At 50.1% G+C, this 25,117-nt stretch overlaps 1 protein-coding gene across 2 annotated transcripts in view; it reads left to right on the top strand.

Annotated features, from left to right (window-relative positions):
- The first annotated feature begins 11,728 nt into the window (after window positions 1-11,728).
- ABHD17A (abhydrolase domain containing 17A, depalmitoylase) overlaps window positions 11,729-25,117 on the top strand; it is a 47,486-nt gene continuing 34,097 nt past the window's right edge. For both annotated transcript variants that reach the window (XM_029052801.2, XM_029052800.2), the window contains exons 1-3: window positions 11,729-11,882; window positions 13,117-13,680; window positions 21,396-21,590. In XM_029052801.2, coding sequence (XP_028908634.1) covers window positions 13,352-13,680; window positions 21,396-21,590 — 524 coding nt within the window. In that variant the 5' untranslated portion in view covers window positions 11,729-11,882; window positions 13,117-13,351. The remainder of the gene's footprint in view (window positions 11,883-13,116; window positions 13,681-21,395; window positions 21,591-25,117) is intronic.

The following is a 25,117-nucleotide window of genomic DNA, read 5'->3' as shown; positions in this document are numbered from 1 at the left end:
CAGCGCTTAAAAGAGTGCTTGGAACATAGTAAGTGCTTAACAAATACGATCATTATTACTATGCAGAGCTCTGTGTGCGGAGCTCTTGAGAGAATACAATGCAACAGAGTTGGTATATATGTTCCTTACAAGGAGCTTACGGTCTAGAAGGGGAGACAGACATTAATATATATAAATTACAGATATGTACAGGTAGGGGAAATGGCAGAGTGTAAGGATATGTATGTACCTAAATGCTGTGGGACTGAGGGCGTGGCAAATATCAAGAGCTTAAGGGGTAGTAGCAGTTTTTATTAAGCACTTATCTGAGTGCATAGGCAATGCAGTGGGGAGGGGGAATGAGGGGTTTATCAGGGAAGGCCTCTTGGATGAGATGTAATTTTAAGAGGGCTCTGAAGAGAAACCTGGCCTTCCTAGCCATCCAAGAGATAGTTACAGTGCACCGCTGCCCAGTGTGGGAAATGCACTCGGCAACAGCCATCCTGGGGACAGTTGGTTCAATCAGTCATATTTATTGAGAACTTCCTATGTGCAGAGCACTGTACAAAGCACTTGGGAGAGTACAATATAACAATAAACAGACACATTTTCTGTCCATAATTAGCTTACAGTCTAGAGGGGAGATGGGCTTAATGTAAATAAATAAATTACAGATATGGACACAAGTGCTATGGGGCTGGGGCTGGAGATGAATAAAGGGAGCAAGTCAGGACGATGCAGAGGGAGTGGAAGAAGAGGAAAGGGGGCACTTAGAGAAGGCCTCTTGAAGGACATGTGCCTTCAGCGTGGCTTCAAGACTTTGAAGGTGGGGAAAGTAACTGTCGGATTTGAGGAGGGAGGGCATTCCAGGACAGAGGCAGGACATGGGCGAGGGGTCCGCGGCCAGATAGATAATAATAATAATAATAATGTTGGTATTTATTAAGTGCTTACTATGTGCAGAGCACTGTTCTAAGCGCTGGGGTAGATACAGGGGAATGAGGTTGTCCCACGTGAGGCTCACAGTCTTCATCCCCATTTTACAGATGAGGGAACTGAGGCACAGAGAAGTGAAGTGACTTGCCCACAGTCACATAGCTGACAAGGGGCAGAGTCGGGATTCGAACCCATGACCTCTGACTCCCTAGCCCGGGCTCTTTCCACTGAGCCACGCAACAGTCCCCCACCCTGACCCTCCAGGCAGGGCCTTGGAGTGGAAGACCACAGACAGTACACAGCAGGGGCTGCAGGTGGGGCTGGGCAGTATAGGCCTTTCCCAGCCCAGCTCCATCTGGAAGGGGGTGGGCCCATCCCTACATAGGTGGGAATGCCAATCCCTACTGCTGTTGCTGCTGCCACTACCCTCTCCAACACACTTACAGTCTCTGCCATCCCAGGATGCCTGTGCTAAGACTTTTTCTTATTCCAGAGTTGAGTTCAGGCAGATTACAATTTACTTCCAGCAGTGGTGAATATTAGAGATTATTCAGGGAAGGCTTCTTGGAGGAGATGTGATCTCAGAAGGGCTTTGTAGATGAGAAAAGCAATGCTGTGTTTGATATGAAGAAGGGAGACGTTCCAGACAGGAAGGAGGATGTGAACAAAAAATTGGAAGAGAGCAGCGAAAATCTCAGTGCTGCCAACTCCCCCCTCTGTTGCCCCTTTGCCAACTACTTTGCTGACAAAATCAAAACCATCAGATGTAAACACCTCAAAATCTCCTTCTCACCCACTCAGCTTTCTTCCCCACCCACATACACCCTTTCATCCTTCTCAGCCATCTCTCAAGAGGAGATCTCCCATCTGTTTTCATGATCAACCCCCTCCACCTGCTCCTCGGAGCCTATCTCTTCCCACGTTCTAAATTCAGTGGTGCCCACTCTTCTTCCCTACAAGGACTGCCATCTTTATCTGCTCACTCTCCGATGGATCCTTCCCCCCTGCCTCCAAACAATCCCATGACTCTCTCATCATAAAAAAAAAACCCTTCTCTGGACCTCAGAGCACCAACCAGCTCTTGCCCCAGTCATTCTCTTCCCATTCTGCCCAAGTCCCACAATGGATTGTATACATCTGGTTTCTCTATTTCTTCACTTCCAACTCCCTTTCTGGTCCTCAACAATCTGGTTTCGGCCCCTTTCACTCTACTGAGACCACCCTTTCCAAACTCACCAAGAACCTTTTCCTTGCCAAATCAAAGGAACACTATGCTGTTTTAATCTTCTTTGACCTTTCAACTGCCTTCAACACTTGTGAACCTCCTCCTTTTTCTGGAAACACTAACCTTGATTTTTAAATACACCATTGTCTCCTGGTTCTCCTCTTACCTCTGGCTGATCTTTTTTGGTATCTTTCACCGACTCTCCTCTGCTTACCACACCCCAACTATAGGTGTTGCTCAAGGTTCTGTTCTGGGTCCTTTTCTCTTCTCTTTTGGGTCCTTTCCTTTTTCCCTTGGCTTCAACTACCACCTGTATACATATGACTCACAAATCTACCTCCCTACCTCTGTCCTCCTTTTCTACAATCTCAAATTTTCTCCTGTTTCCAGAACATCTTTACCTGGATGTCCTGCCAGCACCTCCAGTTCAACGTGTCCAAATCTCATTTTCTCTGACAAATCTCCTTCACCTAACTTTCTCATCACAATTGAAAATGTCACCAACCTCCCTGTTTGCTAAACCTTGGCATTATCCTTGACTCTACCCTCTCCTTCAACCTCCAGATTCAATCTGTCACCAAATCCAGTCAGCTGTATCCACAACATTTCCAGAATCTACCACTTCTGCTACATCCAAGTGACCACCACACCTGTCCAGGCACTTATCATATCCCAGCTTGACTACTCCATCAGCATCCTTGATGAAGCAGCATGGCGTAGTGGATAGAGCACAGGCCAGGGAGTCAGAAGGTCATGGGTTCTAATCCCAGCTCTGCTGTGCGGCTTCAAGCAAGTCACTTCACTTCTCTGTGCCTCAATTTCCTCATCTGTAAAATGGGGGTTAAGACTGTGAGCCCTCTGCAGGACAGGGACTGTGTCCAACTTGATTTCCTTGTAACCATCCCAGTGCTTAATACGGTTCCTGGCACATAGTAAGTGTTTCATAAATACCAAAATTAGTATTATTATTATTACCCGGCTTCCAGTGTAAATCAAAAAGAGAAAGGGACCTATTACAGAGCCTCAGTGACACCTGCAGATAAAGGGGTGGGAGCTGGAGGAAGAGCTGGTAAAAGGACAGGTCAGAGACGTAAGAGGAGAACCAGGAAAGAACTGTAAGAAAAACTAAGATTAGATAGTATTTCCAGGAGAAGGGAGTGATTGAAGGTACCAAGAGATCAGGGAGGATTAGTACAAGATAGTATCCATTATATTTGGCAAGGAAGAAGTATTGATGTTATGACAGAAGACAGGACGTTCTGGAGAAAATATATCCACAGAGTCGCTATGAATAGGAAACAACTTGATGGCACTTGATAATAATAATAATAATAATAATAAAGTATTGATGACCTTGGGGAGAGCAGACTCAGTGGAGTGAAGAAGGCAGAAACCAGATTGTGGAGAGCCAAGAAGAGAATTAGAGGAAAGAAAATGGAAGAAGTACGTGTTTATAACTCACTGGAGGAGTTTGGACAGGAATGGATGGAGGGAGATAGGGTGCTAGCTAAGTGATGCTGTGGGGTTCAGAGAATGTTCCATAGGATACAGGAGGCATGGGCGTGTTTGAAGACAGAGAAGGAACTATCAGAGAGTGAGTGGTTGAAGATGGTGAACATGGAGGAAGAAGAGTGGGCACATGTATTTTTAAAGGGTGAGAAGGGATGGGGTCGGAGGGGGAGGGGCCTGATTTTTAAAGCAGGCTGTAAATCCCTTGAGAGTTGGTCGAGAAGGATTAAAGAGTGGATGTGGGAATATGAGAAAGCTGAGTGGATGAGGGGGAGATTTGGAAAAGCTCATGCTTGATGGTTGCAATTTTGTCAATAAAATAGTTGGGAAGGTCCTCAGGGGAGAGAGCTGGGGAAGTGGGGGTACTGTGGGTTTCAGGAGAGAATTAAAGGTTTGGAATTGTTGGTGGATTCAGGAAGTTTGGGAGTTGATGAGGAAGGAGAAGTAATGTTGACGTAAAGAGAGGGCAGAGTTATAGCAGTGAATTTGAAGTGACCAAAGTCAACCTAGTGCAGGGATTTCTGCCCACACTGCTCTACAGCATGCACAACATAAGCAAAGAAATCATGCTGTGGAGGTGATCCAGGGCTGGGGGTTGGTAGTGTGACATCAATGGAAAGATAGGGGCACAAGGAAGTTGAGTTCCTCCACCTTGCCCTTGAATGCAAATCCAAGAAGCTTTCAGACACTTGGTAAGGAGGGACTTCCTGATCCAGTCCCCAACAGGTCCAAAGACTGAGCTCCTTATCTTCCCTCCCAAACCCTGTCCTCTCCCTGACTTTCCCGTCACTGTGGATGGCATTACCATTCTTCCTGTCTCACAAGCCCGCAACCTTGGTGTCATCTTTGACTCTGCTCTCTCATTCACCCCACATATCCAATCCATCACCAAAACCTGCCCATCTCACCTTCACGACATTGCTAAGATCTGCCCTTTCCTCTCCATCCAAACCACTACCACATTAGTACAGTCACTCATCATATCCTGATTGGATTACTGCATCAGCCTCCTTTCTGACTGCCCAACCTCCTCTCTCCCCACTTCAGTCTATACTTCACTCTGCTGCCCTGATAATCTTTCTACAGAAACGCTCTGGGCATGTCACCCTGCTCCTCAAAAATCTCCAGTAGTTGCCTATCAACCTTCGTATCAAGCAAAAACTCCTCACTCTTGGCTTCAAAGCTCTCCATCACCTTGCCCCCTCCTACCTTACTCCCTTCTCTCCTTCTACAGCCCAGCCCGCACACTCCGTTCCTCTGGTGCCAACCTCCTCACTATGCCTCATTCTCGCCTTTCCCGCCGTCGACCCCTGGCCCACGTCCGACCTCTGGCCTGGAATGCCCTCCCTTCCTCACATCTGTCAAACTAGCACACTTCCCCTCTTCAAAGCCCTACTGAAAGCTCACCTCCTCCAGGAGGCCTTCCCAAACTGAGCCCCCCTTTTCCTCTGCTCCTCCTCCTCTCCCTATCACCCTGACTTCCTCCCTCTGCTCTAGCCCCCTCCCCGCCCCACAGCACTTGTGCATATATGTACATATTTATTATTCTCTTTATTTTATTAATGACATGTATATATCTATAATTCTATTTATTTATATTGATGCTATTGATGCCTGTCTACTTGTTTTGTTTTGTTGTCTAGACTTCTAGACTGAGAGCCCGTTGTTGGGCAGGGATTATCTCTGTTGCAGAATTGTACTTTCCAAGCACTTAGTACAGTGCTCTGCACAGAGTAAGTGCTCAATAAATATGACTGAATGAATGAATGAACATCCCTGTCCTCGCTCCTCTCTTCTCTGCAGGGGGTGTGGTTCCGAGGGAAGAGAACAGTGTTGCCTACTGGAAAGAACATAGGCTTGAGAGTCAGAGGATCTGAGTTCTAATCCTAGCTCTGCTACTTGCCTGCATTATGACCTCAGGTAAGTCATTTAACTTATCTGTGCCTCCATTTCCTCATCTGTAAAATGGGAATGAAATACCTGTTTTTTCTTCTACTTAGACTGTGAGCCCCTTGTAGGACAGGAATTGTGTCTTAGCTGAGCAACTTGTGTCTATCCCAGAGCTGCCGAGCACACTGTTGGCCATAGTAAGTACTTAACAAATACCAAAACTAAGAGAACTTGGGAGTCAGAGAGGGAAGGCCAGACCTAGAAATCTTTGGAAGGATGGGGTCACAACTAGGTGGCTCTGTAAGTGGGTGTAGGGAGGAAGGGGTGGTTTACCAGTTAGAGGTCAGAACCAGTGACCAGAGGGAGCCAGTAATCAGTAAGGGGTGGAGGTGGGGAAGGTTAGAGCCAGTGGTCAATGAAAGGGAGATGGGGGTGTTAGTTGCTGCTGTATGTGTAGGAGGGGGGTCATTTGGGAAGGGGTTTAAGTGGGTGGTGTTATTGAGGACAACTTGGACACAAACTCGATCTCATCATCTCTAGCCACTGCACAATCTCTCTCCTCACCAACTCTGAAATCCCTCCATCTCACCACAACCTCCTCACATGCCTTCTCTCCCACACATCTCCTCCCCATAAATCTGTACTGTTCCCCACAGAGATCTCTGAGTTTTTGACTCTATCCAATTTTCTCAACTCATCATGCCCCACTTAGCCACCATACCCAAACTACCTTCCCTTAATGATCAAATTGACTCCCTCAACACCACCCTCTCTACTGAACTCAACTCACTTGCTCCTCTATCCCATAATCAATCTCGTACCACTAACCCGCAGCCCTGAATCACCTCCTCAGTCCACCTCCTTCGCTCTTATGCACAAGCCACAGAGTGCTGCTGGCAGAAATCTAGATATCAGGCTGACTTCATCCACTTCAAATTGATCCTTGTGTACTTTAACTCTGCCCTCTTCTCTGCCTGGCAAAATGATTTCTCCACCCTTATCAACACCCATGCCCATCACCCTCGCCAGTTGTTCCAGACATTTAACTCCCTCCTCAGGCCCCCTGTTCCCCTGACTCCCCCATCCCTTGCCCCCAAATGACTTGGCCACCTATTTTATTAAGAAAATTGACACTATCAGCCATGATCTCCCTAAAATCTCCCCTGTCCCTTTCCAGTCCCTCCCCCCTTCCTGCCCCTTCTTCAACTATCCCATCTTTCCCAGCAGTATCTCTAGAGGAGATCTACCTTAACTCAAAATCCACCCCTCTACCTACACATCCGACCCCATTGCTTCACACCTTATCAAAAAACTGATCTCTCTCTTCTTTCCTCCCTAACAGCCATTTTCAACTGTTCATTCTCCAATGGGTTCTTCCCCACTGCTTTCAAACATGCCCATGTCTCCCCTATCCTAAAAAAAAAAAAACCCACAGCTCCCTCCAGTTATCACCCCATCTCCCTCCTATCATTCCTCTCCAAACTCCTTGAAGGAGTTCTCTACACCCGCTGTCTCAAATTCCTCTCCTCCAATTCTTTCCTTGACCCTCTCCAATCTGGCTTCCATCCCCCTTCACTCCACAGAAATAGCCCTCTCAAAGGTCACCAGTGGTCTCTTTCTTGCCAAATCCAACAGCCTCTACTCTATCCTAATCCTCCTCGATCTCTCAGCCGCCTTTGAAACTGTCGACTTCCCCCTCTCCTGGAAACATTATTCAACCTCGGCTCCACTGACACTGTCCTCTCCTGCTTCTCCTCCTATCTCTCTGGCCACTGATTTCTCAGTCTCTTTCATGGGCTACTCCTCTGCCTCCCACCCCTCAACTGTGGGGGTCCCTCAAGGTTCAGTTCTGGGTCCCCTTCTGTTCTCCCTCTCCCTTGGAGAACTCATTTGCTCCCATGGCTTCAACTACCACCTCTTTGTGGATGACATCCAAATCTACATCTCCAGCCCTCATGTCTCCCCCTCTGCAGTCTTGCATTTCCTCCTGCCTTCAGGACATCTCTACTTGGATGTCCTCCCATCACCTCACGCTTAGCAAGTCCAAAATAGAACTCCTTACCTTCCCACCAAAACCCTGTCCTCCCTGCAACTTTCCCATCACTTAGATGGCACCATCATCCTTCCTGTCTCACAAGCCTGTAACCTTGGCGTTATCCTTGACTCCTTTCTTTCATTCAACCCACATATTCAATCCATCACTAAATCCTGTCGGTTCCAATTTCACGATGTCGTTAAAACCCACCCTTTCCTCTCCATCCCAACTGCTACCACGTTAATGCAATCACCTATCCTATCCTGCCTTTATTACTCTATCAGCCTCCTTGCTGACCTCCCGTACTTCTGTCTCTCCCCACTCCAGTCCAAACTTCACACTGCTGACCGGGTCATTTTTCTACAAAAACGTCCAGGCCATATTTCTCCATTCCTCAAGAAACTCTGGAGTGGTTGCCCATCCACCTCTGCATCACATAAAAACTCCTCACCATTGTCTTCAAAGCCCTCCATCACTTTGCCCCCTCCTACCTCACCTCGCTACTCTGCTACTACAACCCAGCCCCCCCACTTCATTCCTCCAACGCTAACCTCTCAACTCCACCCTTTCTACTCATCTCAACTCTCTCGCCCCCCTTTCCCTCCGCCGCTCTCGCTCCACTAACCCACAGCCCTGGATCACCTCCTCTGTTCGCCTCCTATGCTCCTATGCTCGAGCTGCTGAGCGCTGCTGGTGAAAGTCCAAGCACCAAGCCGACCTCATACATTCCAAATTTATCTTTTCCTGCCTTAACTCTGCCCTCTCCTCCGCCAGGCAAAACTTCTTCTCCTCCCTCATCAACACCCATGCCCGTCACCCCCGCCAATTGTTCCAGACCTTTAACTCTCTCCTTAGGCCCCCTGTTCCTCCCCCTCCCCGATCTCTCACCCCCAATGATCTGGCCACCTACTTCATCACAAAAATCAACACAATCAGGTCTGAGCTTCCCAAAGTCACCCCTCTCTCTCTCCCCTCCCCCCCCACCAACCCTCTCCCCTACTTTCCCATCCTTCCGTGGAGTATCCTCAGAGGAGATCTCCCTCCTCGCAAGTGCCACCCCCTCCACCTGCGCCTCGGACCCCATTCCCGCTCACCTTATAAAAACCATCGCCCATGCCCTCCTCCCTTCCTTAACTTATTTTTAACCACTCAATCTCCAATGGCTCCTTCCCCTCTGCCTTCAAACATGCCCACGTCTCCCCCATCCTAAAAAAACGCGCTCTCGGCCCCACTTCCCCTTCCAGTTATCACCCTATCTCCCTACTACCCTTCCTTTCCAAAATCTTAGAACGAGCCGTCTACAATCGCTGCTTAGAATTCCTTAACTCCCATTCTCTCCTGGACCCCCTCCAATCTGACTTCTGTCCCCTCCACTCTACAGAGACTGCTCTCTCTAAGGTCACCCATGACCTCCTTCTTGCCAAATCCAATAACTCCTACTCTATTCTAATCCTCCTTGACCTCTCAGCTGCCTTTGACACTGTCGACCATCCCCTCCTCCTCCACACCTTATCTCACCTTGGCTTCACGGACTCCGTCCTCTCCTGGTTCTCCTCTTATCTCTCTGGCCGGTCATTCTCGGTCTCCTTCGCAGGCTCCTCCTCCCTCTCCCATCCTTTAACTGTTGGAGTTCCTCAAGGGTCAGTTCTTGGCCCTCTTCTGTTCTCCATTTACACTCACTCCCTTGGTGAACTCATTCGCTCTCACGGCTTTGACTACCATCTCTACGCAGATGACACGCAGATCTACATCTCCGCCCCTGTCCTCTCCCCCTCCCTTCAGGCTCGCATCTCCTCCTGCCTCCAGGATGTCTCCACCTGGATGTCTGCCCGCCACCTAAAACTCAACATGAGCAAGACTGAGCTCCTCATCTTCCCTCCCAAGTCCGGTCCTCTCCCATACTTCCCTATCACCATGGATGGTACGACCATCCTTCCCGTCCCTCAGGCCTGCAACCTCGGTGTCATCTTTGACTCGTCTCTCTCGTTCACCCCCCACATCCTATCCATTACCAAGACCTGCCGGTTTCACCTTTACAGTATTGCCAAGATCCACCCTTTCCTCTCCACCCAAACGGCTACCTTACTACTACAGGCTCTTGTAATATCCCGGCTAGACTACTCTGTCAGCCTTCTCTCTGATCTCCTTTCTTCCTCTCTATCCCTGCTCCAGTCTATTCTTCACTCCGCTGCCCGGCTCATCTTCCTGCAGAAACGCTCTGGGCATGTCACTCCCCTTCTTAAACACCTCCAGTGGTTGCCTATCAACCTCCGCTCCAAACAAAAACTCCTCACTCTAGGCTTCAAGGCTCTCCATCACCTTGCCCCTTCCTACCTCTCCTCCCTTCTCTCTTTCTACTGCCCAGCCCGCACGCTCCGCTCCTCTGCCACCCACCTCCTCACCGTCCCTCAGTCTTGCCTATCCCGCCGTTGACCCCTGGGCCACGTCCTCCCGCGGTCCTGGAATGCCCTCCCTCCTCACCTCCGACAATCTAATTCTCTTCCCCTCTTCAAATCCCTACTTAAAGCTCACCTCCTCCAAGAGGCCTTCCCAGACTGAGCTCCCCCTTTTTCCCTCTGCTCCCTCAACCCCCCCTTCACCTCTCCGCAGCTAAACCCTCTTCTCCCCCCTTCCCTCTCCTCCTCCCCCTCTCCCATCCCACCCCCTCAGCACTGTACTCTTCCGCTTGACTGTATATATCTTTATCACCCTATTTATTTTATTTTGTTTAATGAGATGTACATCACCCTGATTCTATTTAGTTGCCATTGTTTTTATGAGATGTTCTTCCCCTTGACTCTATTTATCGCCATTGTTCTTGTCTGCCTGTCTCCCCCGATTAGACTGTAAGCCCGTCAAAGGGCAGGGACTGTCACTATCTGTTGCCGACTTGTTCATTCCAAGTGCTCAGTACAGTGCTCTGCACATAGTAAGCGCTCAATAAATACTATTGAATGAATGAATGAATAGCCTACTCATTGTACCTCAATCTCATCTATTTTACCTCCGACCCCTCCCCCACAACCTACCTCTGGCCTGGAACGCCTTCCCTCCCTTCCTCAAATCCGACAGTTACTTCCCCCCTCCTTCAAAGCCATATTGATGGCACTTCTCCTTCAAGAAGGCTTTCCTAAGACCCCCCCTTTCTTCTTTTCCCAGTCCCTTCTGCATCACCCTGACTTGCTCCTTTTATTCATCCCAGCATGGTTTAGTGGAAAGAGCCCGGGAGTCAGAGATCATGGGTTCTAATCCCAGCTCTGCCACTTATCAGCTGCGTGGCTTTGGGCAAGTCACTTAACTTCTCTTTGCCTCAGTGACCTCATGTGTAAAATGGGGATTAAGACTGTGAGCCCCACGTGGGACGACCTGATTACCCTGTATCTACCCCAGTGCTTAGAACAGTGTTTGGCATATAGTAAGCGCTTAACAAATACTATAGTAATAATGATAATCACCTCCCCCACCCCAGCCCCACAGCATTGTAATTCATTCATTTACACTGGTGTCTGTCTCACAGTCTAGAGTCGTGGGCAGGGAGTGTGTCTGTTTATCGTTACAGTGTGGATTGGTGGAAAGACCTCGGGCTTGGGAGTCAGAGGTCATGGGTTCGAATCCCTGCTCTGCCACTTATCAGCTGTGTGACTGTGGGCAAGTCACTTCACTTCTCTGGGCCTCAGTTACCTCATCTGTAAAATGGGGATTAAGACTGTGAGCCTCACGTGGGACAACCTGATTACCCTGTATGTCCCCCAGCGCTTAGAACAGTGCTCGGCACATAGTAAGCGCTTAACAAATACCAACATTATTATTGTACTCTCCCAAGCGCTTAGTACAGTGCTCCACGCACAGTAAGCGCTGAATAAATACAAATGAATGAATGAATGAATGAATGAATGAGAGGAGGTCGTGGAGCGGCTGGTGGAAGTGTCAGGGGGAGAAGGCAACTCCGTCGGCGACTGAGGGAAGTTTGAGCGGCTGTCGAGGACTGGCGTCCGAATGTCGGCTGTGATGTCAGTCAGGAGGATACGCGGGAGGCGGGGGAGGGGGTGTGGAAGACGAGCTCCCTACCGTCCTCCCCCTCCCCCGTCCTCTCCGCGCTCTTCCTCCCTCCCTCCCTCCGTCGCGGACACGGGCGGCGACGGTGGCGGTGGCTGCGTCACTTCCAGGCGGCCGAGCGAGGCGATCACATCCGCCGCGGGCCCGGGGAGGGCGAGGCCGGGGCGGAGAGGGAAGCTCACAGCCGGAGCCCGCAGCCCTACCCGGCATGGAGCGCGGGCTTGGAAAGGGGTGGCCTCCAGTCCGAGATCGGTGAGTGCGGGGCTCATGAGGGCCGGTAGCACACCTGCCCCTCGGCCCCTCTAGACCGGCCCCCATATAGCCTGCACCAGCCCTCAGTAGCCGCTCAAACTTCCCTCACCGCCCCCGAGAGAGTTTCCTTCTAGCTCGTTGCGGGCAGGGAGTGTGTCTGTGACATTGTTGGCCGGTATTCCCCCAAACGCTCAGGACGGTGCTCCGCACAAAGTGAAAGCTTAATAAATACGATCGATCGAGGCCCATCACCACCCGCTTCCTTCAATCCCAAGTGACTGCTTGAAGGGAGGCGGGGGTCAGCGGTGATCTCCCCGCACCCCCCGCCCAACGGCCCCTCCTGCTCCAGGCCCCAGTGCGACCGTTTCCGGAGGAGAACCGTCCGCGCCTTTTCCTCCCTCCGTTCCTCCCCCCCACCCACCCCCCGATTCTGACGTGCGCGTTGTGTTGTGTCCGTGAAACTGTCGGTGTTTGCCGGGCTCATCCCCGACGTCTCTGCTGGCGCGGGGGGGGGGTGTGTGTATGTGTGTGTGTCATTGTGGATACCCTGCCGGGGTTTGTTAGCTGGGCACAGACGTCTGTGACTGTGACATCCACAGCTTGTACCTTCACCTAACGATTCCCCTCACCGCATTTTGGGTGGAGGCTTGTACTCGGAACATTGACTGGGGAGGGCCCCTCGTCCCGCTTGCTATATGAGTAGAGCAGTAATCCCTGGGAGAGGAAGGCCAAGGGATGGAAAATGCAATGATCTTGGGGGTAGATGGAGGAGTGGTGGTGCCGGGCCTCTTACTCTCCACCTCATTCCCCAGAGCATCCCCCCACCAGTTGGCACATTCCTCACTGCGGGGGAATCCCATTAAACTGGCATATCTCTCCCGATGATTTATTTTCATCCTGTATCGTCATCTCCCTCGATTGCCTATGTGACTTCACCCTTTTGCCTCTCCTCTCCCTCCCTCCCCCTCTTGCTCTTTGATTTCCTTCCCGCAACTTCAGAGCAGATGGAGGATTGCAGGGTGTGAGCTCGGCTGGGTCCACAGCCCTAGAAATTGTAAGTGGGACCTAGGAACTCTGCCCCAGTTCACTGCAAACCCTGAATCTAGCTAGACTTTCACCTCCATTCTGCTCGATTTGCCGCATCATCCCTTTTGCTTAAGGGGAAGAAGGAGGTATCACCTTAGTGCCTGGCTCCTGATGGCTTCCTTTTTCTCCCTCCCCCTTTTCTCTGCAGGATGTTCCCATCTGGAGTTGGAAGGAGAATGAACAGTTTGCCCCAGAAGGCTGGAGTTGGACAATCCTAAAAGATTTTTACAGGGTGGAAGGAAAACTTAGCTTCTCCTCGTGGTTTTTTTTTTTAATTTTTGTTTACATTTTAAGAAATTGTGGTCCCAGGATTCTCTGCTGTCCTCAGTCCTTTCTCTGGGATTTTAGATCCTCCATCCAGCTAGCCTGATCTGTCCCCCGCCATGAACGGCCTCTCCGTTAGTGAGCTCTGCTGCCTCTTTTGCTGTCCTCCTTGCCCCAGCCGGATTGCTGCCAAGCTGGCTTTTCTGCCGCCAGAGTCTACCTATACCATTGTCCCTGAACTGGATCCAGGCCCTGGGGGTGGGGGCTCCGCTGCTGCAATCCTCCACGGAGGGGCTGGGGCCCCAGGTCACTGGAAGTTACACCTGACCGATCGAGCGGATTTCCAGTACACTCAGAGGGAGCTGGATACCATGGAGGTGTTCTTGACCAAAAGCAACCGGGGCAACCGTATCAGCTGTATGTATGTCCGCTGTGTGCCGGGTGCTAGGTAAGCTATGACCTTCCCTGGCCTTGGGGAATAGGAGGAGTGGGGAACTGGGGAGAGCCCTCTGGGGCTGGGTTCAGGCTACAGTCATTTTGAAGTTGAGTTGTTTGGCTAATCTCACAGAGCTCAACACACCCCTTACCCATTGGTGGGGCAGGGGGGAGGGTCTCTTAAAGTTCTCCAGTCTAGGTAATGGAGAGGCAATCGTCCTGGGGTCTATCCTAAGAGATTTAGTGCAGCTCTCTTCCTCTTCCCACACCCATCTTGCTGTAGCCCCTTCCTCCCAGGCATATAAGGACATATATCCCAGGGTAGGTTTCCAGGGAATGGTGGGGCTTGAAAGGGAAAGAGAAGGGATATTTCTTGCTTATTAACCTGTTTCTGATGGAGAATTAAATCCTCAAGATCCCCCACCCTCCACCACACACACACACACACGCACGTACGCACACACCAGTTTGAGCCCTGACCTCTCCCTTTAATGGATGACAATGTGAAACCTACAGCCAGGTATCCAGAACATTGTTCCCTGAGTAGGCCAAAATTATTTGTCCTCTGTGCTGAGGGTCTTGGCAGGGAGCCTACCTGGTCCCTGGGCTCTTTCAACCCTATTCTTTCCCCTACCCCTATGTGGCTTTCATTCTATCACTTTGGTTTCCTAATTCGGCCATCTTCATTTTTTTTTTTTTGGCTTCTGTGTTCTGCTCCCTCTTTGTCTACTGTAAGCGCTGTGACTCTTTCTCCCAGGCTTCCAGGACTTCTATAGGCCCAAGTGTGGGACCCAAAAGGTTACCTCAAGCCCCCCATGCCTGGGAGACACCTGAAGGGGTCAGAGGAGATTGTTGGACAGTACCTTCTTGCTGTCTTGAGTCATATTTCTTAGATGAGATCCCTGAATTGATCCTTAGCCAAGCTCAGGGCCCTGGACTTCAGTTCTGTGAGGAGCAGCAGAACTTGGGCATCTGGAAAACTACTCTCATTTCCCCTTTCTTTGCTCTTGGACCCTGGCCATCAGGGTGGAGAACCCAGTCTCAGTGTAAAGAAACCTTGTCATCTCTCAGTTTGTGTGAGTGTGCATTATTGGGTGTGAGTAAAACGGATAGGAACAGAAGTAAAATTGAGCATGAGAATCTTAGGAAGGGCAATGGCACTTATTTGTGGTGGGGCAAATGAGATTGTGTGGTTTTAACAACTGTCACAATCCACTACACTAGATTGCAAGCTCCTTGAGGGTAGGTATCATATCTACTAACGCTATTGTACTCTCCCAGCCACTTAGTAAGGTGTGCTGCATGTGGTACAAGCTCAATGAATCCCATTGATTGATTGTGTGACAGGCTTTTATATATGTGGGTCTGATGTAGGGTTTAGAACTGGGGGTATTATGAAGTATTATTAAAAATCTCCTGGTGGAACACTTTGTACTAAGTGCTTGGGAAAGTACAGCAGAAGCAAAAACCTTGCTCCCTCCCCATGAGGAGCTTATAATTCTCCCTTCTGGTCTGTCTATGCACCTCAATCTGTGACCTTTGGACACTTGATATTCTCCCCATTCCCAACACCACAGTACTTATCCTTAAATTAAATATTATAAATTATATATTCATATAAATGTCTGTCTCCCTCTCTAGACTGTAAGCTTGTTATGGCTTGTCACCCCACAGCCTACAGCGAAGCTGTATGTGTTCCCAGCTGCACCTGACTTGATTTGGATGCTGGAGGGGCACTTGAACTGGCCAGGTTTGACTTCCAGGCTAGACCTGCCCTGTGAAGGTCCTCTTTGTAGCCCAGTAGGATGACTGATGGCTGAAAGAAGCAACCAACTCCACTCTTCAGACTGGGGATGACTGGCTCTGTGGGCAAGGCTTGTTGGAAGCAGCATGGCATACTGGATAGAGCATGGGCCTGGGAGTCAGAAGGTCATGGGTTCTAATCCTGACTGCCACTTGTCTGCTGTGTGACCTACTAATACTAATACTAATGGTGACTATTGGGTTGATATGAAACGGAGTGTTGGCAATTCACCGAGGAAGGCTTCCTGGAGGAGGTAATATTTTAGCAGGGCTTTAAAGATTGGGAGAACTGAGGTATGGCAGATTTGGAGGGATGTGGAGTTCCAGACATTGGAACAATGTGAGCAATGGATCAGAGGTGGGCTTTTCAGGAGTGGAGTACAGTTAGAAGGTACACTTGGCAGGAACATGGAATGAACTGAGGAGCAGAGAGCTAACTTGGCACAGAGTATTGAGGGGACAAGGCATTGAGGGAGTGACGGGAAAAGAGAGGGAGAAATAGGGGGAGAGAAGTGAAGCAGCAGGTAGAAGGGATAGAGAAGGAGGAAGGGGCAGAGAAAGAATGAGGTGGTAGAGGAGGAGGAGAGGAGGAACAGAAAAGGGGGAGGAAGGGAGAGGAAGGGTAGAGGGCACTTGTGAATGTGTCTTTTACTTCTATTGTACTCTTCCTAGTGATTAGTACAGTGCTTAGTGAATCAACTTCCTGCTGCACTGTCTCTGTCTTACACTCCTCCACTGGCACTGCTGCTGTTGTTTAGGTCATTCTCCCTGTGTTGCGGGCCAGGCCAGAGGTTGCCCTCACCCCTGGCCCCGGAGGGCCACTTGAATTCGTTGCATGTCCCTACCTGGCAGTCGGCCGTGCCAGGGAAACCACAACTCATGTTTCAGTGGTGGCAGTTTTGCTATTGTGAGCTCCTTGAGGACAGGAACTATGTTTACTAACCCTGTTGAACTCTCTCAAGCACTTGGTTCAGGTTTCTGCAGAGAACAAACACTCAAAAAACACTATTGATTGATGGCTCTGGCTTAGCCAGCCTGTCCCTGGTGCCGCCACCATCTGCCAATTTTAGCAGTGGGTGGAGCAGCTCTGGACAGCCTCTCCCTCCCCTTCCTCCCCCCATCACCCTCCTGGGGGTACAGGGACAAGGTGGGGTCTCTGGCCTGGCCCCACAGCCCATTAAGGACAACAGAAACCCCACAGGTACCGGGAGCCGGGCACCATGTAATCAGTCAATCAGTGAACCAGTGGTATTTATTGAAAGCCTACTGAATTCTAAATATTGTACAGAGCACTTGGGAATATACAAGAGTAGCTCAGCCCTCAAGGAGCTTACAGTTTAATGGGTGAGACAAATAAAGTGAAAATAAGTGAAAGCAAGAGAAAGAATAATGATGGAGTAGGAAGTAGGGCAAATACATCATGATGAAACAGCTGAATAGTTGTATGTATAAATCAAAATATACATATCTAAATGAGTGCTGAGGATAGAAATAAAAACATAAGTGGGTTGATGTCACTGGGATTTTGTGAATTAATTTGGAGGGGGGAGACTTCCTGGAAGAGGTGAAATTTTTGGAAACTTTTGAAGATGGGGAAAGCAGTGGTTGAACATATTGTTGGGGGAGGGAGGTCTAAGCTGGGAGAACAGTGTGAGCAAGGGATCAGAGGGGGAAGAATTGAAAGTGAAGTCATCCTGCCAGTAGTGGGCAAGACGGAGCTGTCATCTTGATTCCACTTCTAGCTTCAACAGCTACGGTAGGCTAGCTATGGCTGCTCATCCTGCCCTAAAAGGTATGGGGACGGAGTCATTAGGTTTGCCCCCAGGGTGCCACACTTGTGGGGACAGTTGTTCCCTTTGCCCTCATGGAGTTAGACCTAGACTGGAGCAAGGTGAAGAGAGCTGATATATGAAAGATGGAGAAAGCTGGTGGAGTGACTTGAATTCAAGCCTCTGGTAAGGAGTTTTTGTTTGTTATGTGTTGTGGAGGGAGAAGGATTCCTACTGGAGATCTTTGAGGACTGGAGAGATTGGTTCTGAGATGTTTCAGGAAGCTAATCTTATGTAGTAAGAACTGAAAGAGGAAGAAACTAGAAACAGTGAGGAGGTCAATACACTAGTCTAGCCACAGAATGAGAGGTGCTTTATCCAGAGTGGTGACTGGGTGGAGAGGGGCAGTTGGGAAAAGTGTTGTGGAGGAAGAATGGCCAGGATGTACAATATGAGAGCTGAAGGATGGTGAGGAGTTGAGGATGACATCAAGGTTGCAAGATGGGAAGGTTAGGCAGAGGAAAGAGATTAGCAGGGAAGATGAGAAGTCCAGTTTGGGACAGGTTGAGTTTGAGGTGTCGGCGGGTCATGCAAGTGGAAATGTTTTGGAGGCAAGATTGGATAACAGGAGGAGCTAGAGAGGTAGATATGGGAAGCAGCATGGCCTAGTTGCTAGGCCTAGAGAGCACGGGCCTGGGAGTCAGAGGACTTGGGTTCTAATCCTAGCTCTGCCACTTGTATGCTGTGTGATCTTGAGCTAGTCACTTAACTTCTCTGGGTCTCAGTTACCTCATCTGTAAAATGGAGATTAAGACTGTCACCCCTATGTTGGGCAGGGACTGTGTCCAACCCGATTATCTTTTATCTCTCCTAGTGCTTAGTACAGTACCTGGCCAGTTGTAAACTCTTAACAAATATTTTTTTTTTAAGTGGTAAAAGCCAAGGGAGTAGAGGAGCTCCCCAAGGGAGAAAAGAAAGCGACCAAAAACAGATCCCTGAGGGACAGTTCATTTAGGGGATGAGAAGTGGAAAAGGAGCCGGCAAAAGAAATGGAGAAATATGAGAAGTATGGGGAGAACTAGGTGAAGTACCATATCAGGAAAAACCAAGATCTGATAGCATTCCGAGGAGAACGGTGTGGTTGAAAGCAGCTGAGAGCTCAGGGAGTAGAGCCCTTTGGACTTAACTCTAAGGAGATTTATCAGATTTTAGGGAGTGCATTCTCAGTGGAATGAAACGGAGTGAAACCCTGACCTGTAGTGGGTCAAGAAGAGAATTGATGGAGAGGAAGTGAAGGTTGTGGATGTCAAGGATTTTGGACAGGAATGAGAGGAGGGAGATGGGGTGATAGCTGGATGGGACTGTGTAGTAGTAATAGCATTGCTTCAGCATTGTACTAAATGCTGGAAGAGAATACACAGGTGGAAATAGTCCCTGTCCCTTGTGGGGCTCATAATTAAGAGTTTTTAGGTGGAGAGAAGGGATTGGAGATGGACACATCAGGAGCGATGAAGCATTAAAATACAGCACAAAATCCCAAATAGGCTCAAAGCCTTGGCAGTGAAAGATGCAGAGGAAGCTTTTTAAGGTAGGGGAGGCTTAAGTGTGTTTAAAGGCAGAGGAGAATGAGCCATCTGAGAATGAGAGATTAAAGATAGCAGTAAGGGAGGGGAGGAGAGCGGGACTGAGCGTTTTTAAGAAATGGGAGGCGATGGGGTAAGACATGCAGGTAGAGGGGGTAGGGTTAGAGAGCAAGCAGGAGTTCTCCTGAGAGAAAGCTGGTAAGGAGGAGAAAATTATATTACAGTCTGTCTACCCATATAGGCTGTAAATTCATTATTGGCGGGGAACATGTCTGCTAATTCTGTTGTATTGTACTCTCCCAGCCACTTAGTACAGTGCTCTGCACACAGTAAGCACTCAATAAATACCATTGATTGGTTGAGAAAGAAGAGGGGTGAGAAGTAGAGCAGAGGGATTTGGGGACGTTCACCCCTGTTGGTTTTTGTTTTGTCAGCCAAGTAGCTGGTGAGGTCATCAGGAGTTAGGAAAGGAGGCAGCGGGGAAACTGGGAGTTTCAAAAGAGAATTAAAGGTCTGGGATTGTAGGTAGGGAATTTGGGCATAAGAGTAGGTAAGGGCGGAATTGAAGTGTTGTTGAGCAAGAGAGACGGCTGAATTGCAGCAGGACAAAGTGAATTGGAAGGGTCAGAAGTCGGTCCAGTGCCTGGATTTTCCTCTGCAGCACTCAGCTGCACAAGGGCTAGAGTGGAGGAAGTGGACTGAAGGGGTGATGCAAGACTGGGAGTTGGTGAGAGAGCGATGGGTAGATATTATGTTTGGTAGTGAGGGCTGTATTGAAAGTGTGGACTTGAGTATCAAGGGATGGGAGGGTGGTAGGGAGTCCAGGTTGGTGCGAGTTGAGTGGGCTCAGAATTGTGAGAGGTGAGGACAGAATTTGAAGGTAAGGAAATTTCGGTAAGGTGGCACTATGTGGGGGGAGCTTCTGGGTGGAGGGAAAGGAAAACAGCCCCTCATTTCTCTAGACTAGCTAGCCCTGGGCACCCTGTACACTGTAAGGCTTGACAAGTTCTGGGCATTTGTCACCAAGACACCAACACAGGGACACCAAGACAGGACCATCAGCAACAGCATGGTCTAGATGACCTAGGGGGCAGGGGACTCCTGGAGTCAGACTCCTCCAGATTAAACATGTTGGGAGGCAGATTGTCCAAATGACAGGAGCAGCCGATATTTGTACACTACAGCTCCTAAGAGGCTATCCTTCTGTAGCCTAATAACAATGGGAGCTGATGCTGCAAATAGGGGGCCCTGATTGGAACCTAACTCTGGGGTACCCTCCCTAGAGCAGTGCTAGTTCTCAGTGGCTTTGGTGTTTGTTCTGAATGGAGAAGGATTGGGGCCTCCATTGCTCCTAAATCCAGCCTGGGCCTTATCACCATTGGCTTGTGGCTCAGGGCCTCCCAAAACATACCACTTGGATTCCCTGAGCTCAGAGAATTAGGCTGAGGAAGTGTCAGAAGGGACAGTCTTCCCAGAAGTCCAGAAGGACTAGGATTGGAGTGGTTCCACGGACCAGTCTGGGGATCTCAGGGACTAATCCATAGCAGCTAGACCCTTGGGGCAAGTTGTCGCCCAGACCAATCCCACCTGCCAGAAGTCCTGTTGGGGATACAGCCTGCCTGCCCCACCACCACCAGGTGCCAGGTTTCTGTTCTCTCCAGCTGCCACCTTTTCTCTTGGCTTTCGGGAGCTCTGAGGCCTGACTCCCTACAATAGCAGCTGGAAGAGAACTGCGAAGAACACGAACCAAAAGCGGGCAGGCACCCTCTCCCCTGCATATCCCCTTGCTGCCCCTGAACACTCAAGCCTGCCATTGGGATTCACCAGTCTTCACCCTTACCAATCCTCTTGCCCTTCTCCCTTCTCTTTGATCAGAGGCACGGAGAAGATAAAAAGTGAAGTGGCAAAGGGAGTCATGGGGAGGCCAAGCAATTGTCTGCTGCCCATTCTCCCTTGGGTGTTTTAATTGGCACTGTGGGTGCAGGTGTCGGTGGATGTAAAGGCCTAGAAAAGTACACACAAGGGAGTATTAGCTCTGGGTTTGTGTGTGTGTGCCATGTGAACAAGAAGAGTGCCCTCATACAATCAATCAACAGCATTTACTGATTGCTTGAAAGAGTACAGATAGAATTTGCATATATGTGTGTGTGCATACATGTGCTTGTGCATGCATGCATGCATGCATGCAAAGGCCCTCTGTGGAGATCAAAACAAAACATTTGGGGGGCAGTGATGGTTTTGAGGGGGTAGAGCCATAACTGAGCTCCTCCTTTGTGCTTTTTAAAATTCCTTCCTCCTCTGCAGTGATACACGTGAGTGCACTCACATCCAGTCCCCGCTTCTCCTTCCCTTTTTTCACCTCTCCATTACTCTGCCCCATCCCTTTTCTTTCTACCATTCCCTAGTGACCCTTACTCCTGGTTGTCTTGGGAATGTCTGACACACTCAACCCTCAGGGAGGCCAGGATTCACCTCCTCAGCCCTTCCCAGCAGAGAGGGAAAGCTGTGCCTGGGAGCCCAGAGGGAAGGGATCAGGGAGTGACAAGGCCTCGGCCACTGCTCACCCCTCCCAGGTTTACGGTGCTCTTCTCCCATGGCAACGCGGTGGACCTAGGCCAGATGAGCAGCTTCTACATTGGACTCGGTACCCGGATCAACTGCAACATCTTCTCCTACGACTACTCGGGCTATGGAGTGAGCACAGGGAAACCCACGGAGAAGAACCTATATGCTGATATTGATGCAGCCTGGCAGGCCCTGCGCACCCGGTGAGCCCCCACTCTGCCTGCTGGTAATCCCTTGGTTGGGTCAGGCTGGCTTGGTTGCTCAGAGAGGGTCTGGGGATGCGGAAATAGGAATGTGAATCTCGATGGAAGGGCCCAGCCCACTAACTCCCTTTTGGCCCTTGGGAATCCAGCTGGAGAGTTCTCTTGTTTTCCACTAAGGACGAAAACTCCAATTTGGCATTGTTCATTTCTCTTCATTCTGAGCTCACAGTACAATTCTTGGAAACGGTAGAAAAAAAAGCAATTTGTCCACCTGGCCTGACTTTGGTCACAGTACCAGGCTTCCTCCTGAGACAGGAAAGACACCACCCCGGCAGCTTACCCCACTGGGGTTGCCGCCTGACTCCCAAATGTTCAGATTGATCCTACTTGGTTCTCCATCTGGGAAGGAGACATGGTTGAGAAGTGTGGTTACCTCTGTGGGGAAACTAAGGCACCAAGCTCTGGCTGGGGAAGATTGCCTGAGACCCCACTGGGAGTTAAGGGGCAGACTCCATGTTCCTGGCTGGGTCATGGGGATGGCCCTGGTTGTTTCTGGGGTGATAGACCCCAGGAGGCATGGCCACTCTCGCAACCCTGAAGGTTCTTGTTTGCTGTACTGTAGACTGGTTCATGGAATAAGCCTGATTCTCCATGACAGCCCCAAACTACTGGTTCAAACTCACCTTGACCTGGGCCAGATTCAGACCTCCCTCTGGGAGTGGCAGACAGGAGGATGAGACTGTGTGGCTAGTCACTTGCCTGGGGGAATTCTTCGGAAAGGACTCTTGGGATGGGAAATGGAAGATATCAAGATGGGACAAGGGAGAACATGTCAGTCCCTTTTGGGGCAAGCAAGCAGCCTGGTCACACATGGTGGAGAAAGCAGCACCAAAATGGCCACCGGCTGAACCTGAGACTTTAGTAGCCTAGATTTCCCCAGTGGCTTCATCTTGACACTCTGGACTGGCAAGACCCTGTCGGGAACCAGAACCTTTCAGGAAATCAAAGGCACCTAGGAAGCAGTTCTGAAGTCACTGCCCATCTGAATAGGAAGACCTGGAAGCCATTGGCCCCAGGGGGCAGGCGAGAGGACTGGAAGAACTAGAGGGAAAGGAAACTATGCAACCAAGTTACGTTTCCTCCTGTGCTGGCAGCACATACTGTTCTTCTTGGGCCAATCCCTCAGCCTCCCGAATTGGGCCCCAAGCTGATACTTCTGCTTAGATCCCAGCACGTGGCCCAATGGTGTTACTGGCCAGACCAGTTCCACTTGCTCTCAGAGCTGGTGAGAGAGAGGGGGTGGCAGCTACTGCTGAATCAGCCAAGCCTGGGGCTGATGGCAGGGTTGGCAATGCAGTGGTTACCATGACAACCGGTGGACCCTGCCCCTTTCCTGCTCCCCCCATTCACCTCTGGCATGGGCCCTTCCTGGAGCTGATGATGATCATGATGATGTAGGAGTTTGGCAGGGTGGGGCACCTGGAGGTTCACTGTTTCCCACTGGGCCCAAGGCTGGAGCTGACTCATGAAATGATGAGTTGGTCTTCACATCAAACTTCCTGATGGCACCTAATCCAGAGTGGCGGGCTAGCTCAGTTTACTTGCCCAACTGTCCAAAGAGAAGGAATGGGCCCATGGAGAACTCAGGGGACACCAAGAGCATCTCTTACTTCTGTCCTCCCTTCCTGACCCAGCCCTCTGTTCCCTACATGGATCCTTTCCTCAGTCTGCTCCAGCTCTTCACCTCAGTTCTGCTGTTCCTCCTGCTGCTCTGACACTTCTCCCTGTACCCTCAGTTTTGCAGGTGCCTGCTCTGCCTGCACCCCTGGGCCACCTCAGGGCCTGCTCCAAAGGCAGGTTTGGGTTGAATTCTCACATTAGTGAGTCCTAGTGAGGCACCGTCCATGAAAGCTTCAAAGTGGTCTCAGGCCCATTTCCATTGGATGCCTTGTTTGCCTGGCTTCCCCAGCCTCCAGGTTTGAGTGATTCTCAGCTGGCCCCAGCCAAGGCCAGATGAAGAGACTTTGTTCCTTCAACCTCTTTCCTCTCTACAAAGTGGAGATTTGGAAGAACTGGGCCCTTTTATCTTAGAACAACTGGGCCTGTAGAAAAAGTGTCTGACTGGTCTCATGCCCAGGTCTGCCATCACATCACTACATGTAAGCCATTGCACTTCTCTCCTCATAGAGTTTGGGACAGGAAGAGTCTTCGGAGAAAAGGGAGTGACCCGGGCAAAAGGCTGATTCCGACTGAAGAGTTTTGGAGCCCACTGGGGCCCAGCCTCCCCATCTTCCTTTTCCATGCCAGATATAGGATAGAAAGCTTGCCCCCTGCTGGCTGGCAGTCCTAGGAGCGGGATGACTTCTGTTGCACTGTGATTCCTGCAGGTCTAACATGTATTTCACTGGTCTCTAACCAGATGACCAGATAAGTCATCCTCCCCACCTTCTGGCCTCTCCCTCCCCTTCCCGTCCACCCTCTCGGTGGCTCTTCAACCCCCACCCCCCCCCCCCCCGCATTTCAGCTTTAAACTTTTTTTTGCCATTACCCCGCAACTCTCATTTGCCTCCCAACCCCACCACACCTCCAAATCTACCTGCCCCACCTCCACAATCCCCCTCTTTTCTTGCTCTCCGCAGTTTGAGCCTCTATCTGCAGTGACCTGACCCTACCTTTCTTCCTACCCTGGCATGTTCCGCTATCACTGCTTACAAAAAGAATCTTTAATTTCCTCTTCAAGAAATGGAGGGGAGGGGGGAGGTATGTGGTGAGGGCAATTATGCGAGTAAATTCAGTATAAGACGGCACTGGACTTGCATTATAGGGAGCCTAAAGGAGAAGCCAGCAAACCACAGTTGACTCCCATTCCCTGTGATTCTGGGTTTGATCTAGTTTTACACCAAAACCCTTGGATCCTAGTCAAAATTGGGTCATCCTGAGTCTCCCTTGGAGAGTGAGTATGTGAGATGGTCATAGAGTCCAGTTATGGGTCTGTGAGCATCACTGTCCAGTTTAATCTGGGACCTCACCCTTCCCCTCAAGCTACTCCAGTATCTAGACTCTACCAGGAACTCAGCATCAGGATGGATCCAGAAGCCCCCAGGGTCCATTGCCCACAGATGCAGGCCCCTGTGGAGAGCCATCTTATCAGTTCAGGAGGCTCAAGACCCTTTTCTGCCTCACTGGAAAGGAAATGGCAGGCAAATGTCACTCGGCCACCTATTTCTTGCTCCTGGCTGGCTGACCATCAGCTTCTTCCCCTCCAGCCCAAAGCCCTTTCCCCTGAGAGATTCCCTGCCCCAGCACAACTGGCCCTGCCATGATGCCATGATTTCCTAGGTGCCTTCTGCTTTAGCCCATTGTTCTCCCCTTCCTGCTCTTGTCCATCCCTCCCCAGATCTTCAAACCCAAACTCTCCTTTCAAACACTGCCCTGTGATTGTGGTCCAGGAAAGAAGCAAGCATGGATGTGTAGCAGGGGAGATGAGCAGAGCCCAGAGGAACTGGAGGGAGAAAACTGGGCTAGAG

This window comes from Ornithorhynchus anatinus, chromosome X2, assembly GCF_004115215.2.
Source record: "Ornithorhynchus anatinus isolate Pmale09 chromosome X2, mOrnAna1.pri.v4, whole genome shotgun sequence".
NCBI classification, from domain to species: Eukaryota; Metazoa; Chordata; class Mammalia; order Monotremata; family Ornithorhynchidae; genus Ornithorhynchus; species Ornithorhynchus anatinus.
Note: the sequence above shows the minus strand (reverse complement) of the source record. Positions and strands in the feature narration are given on the sequence as shown.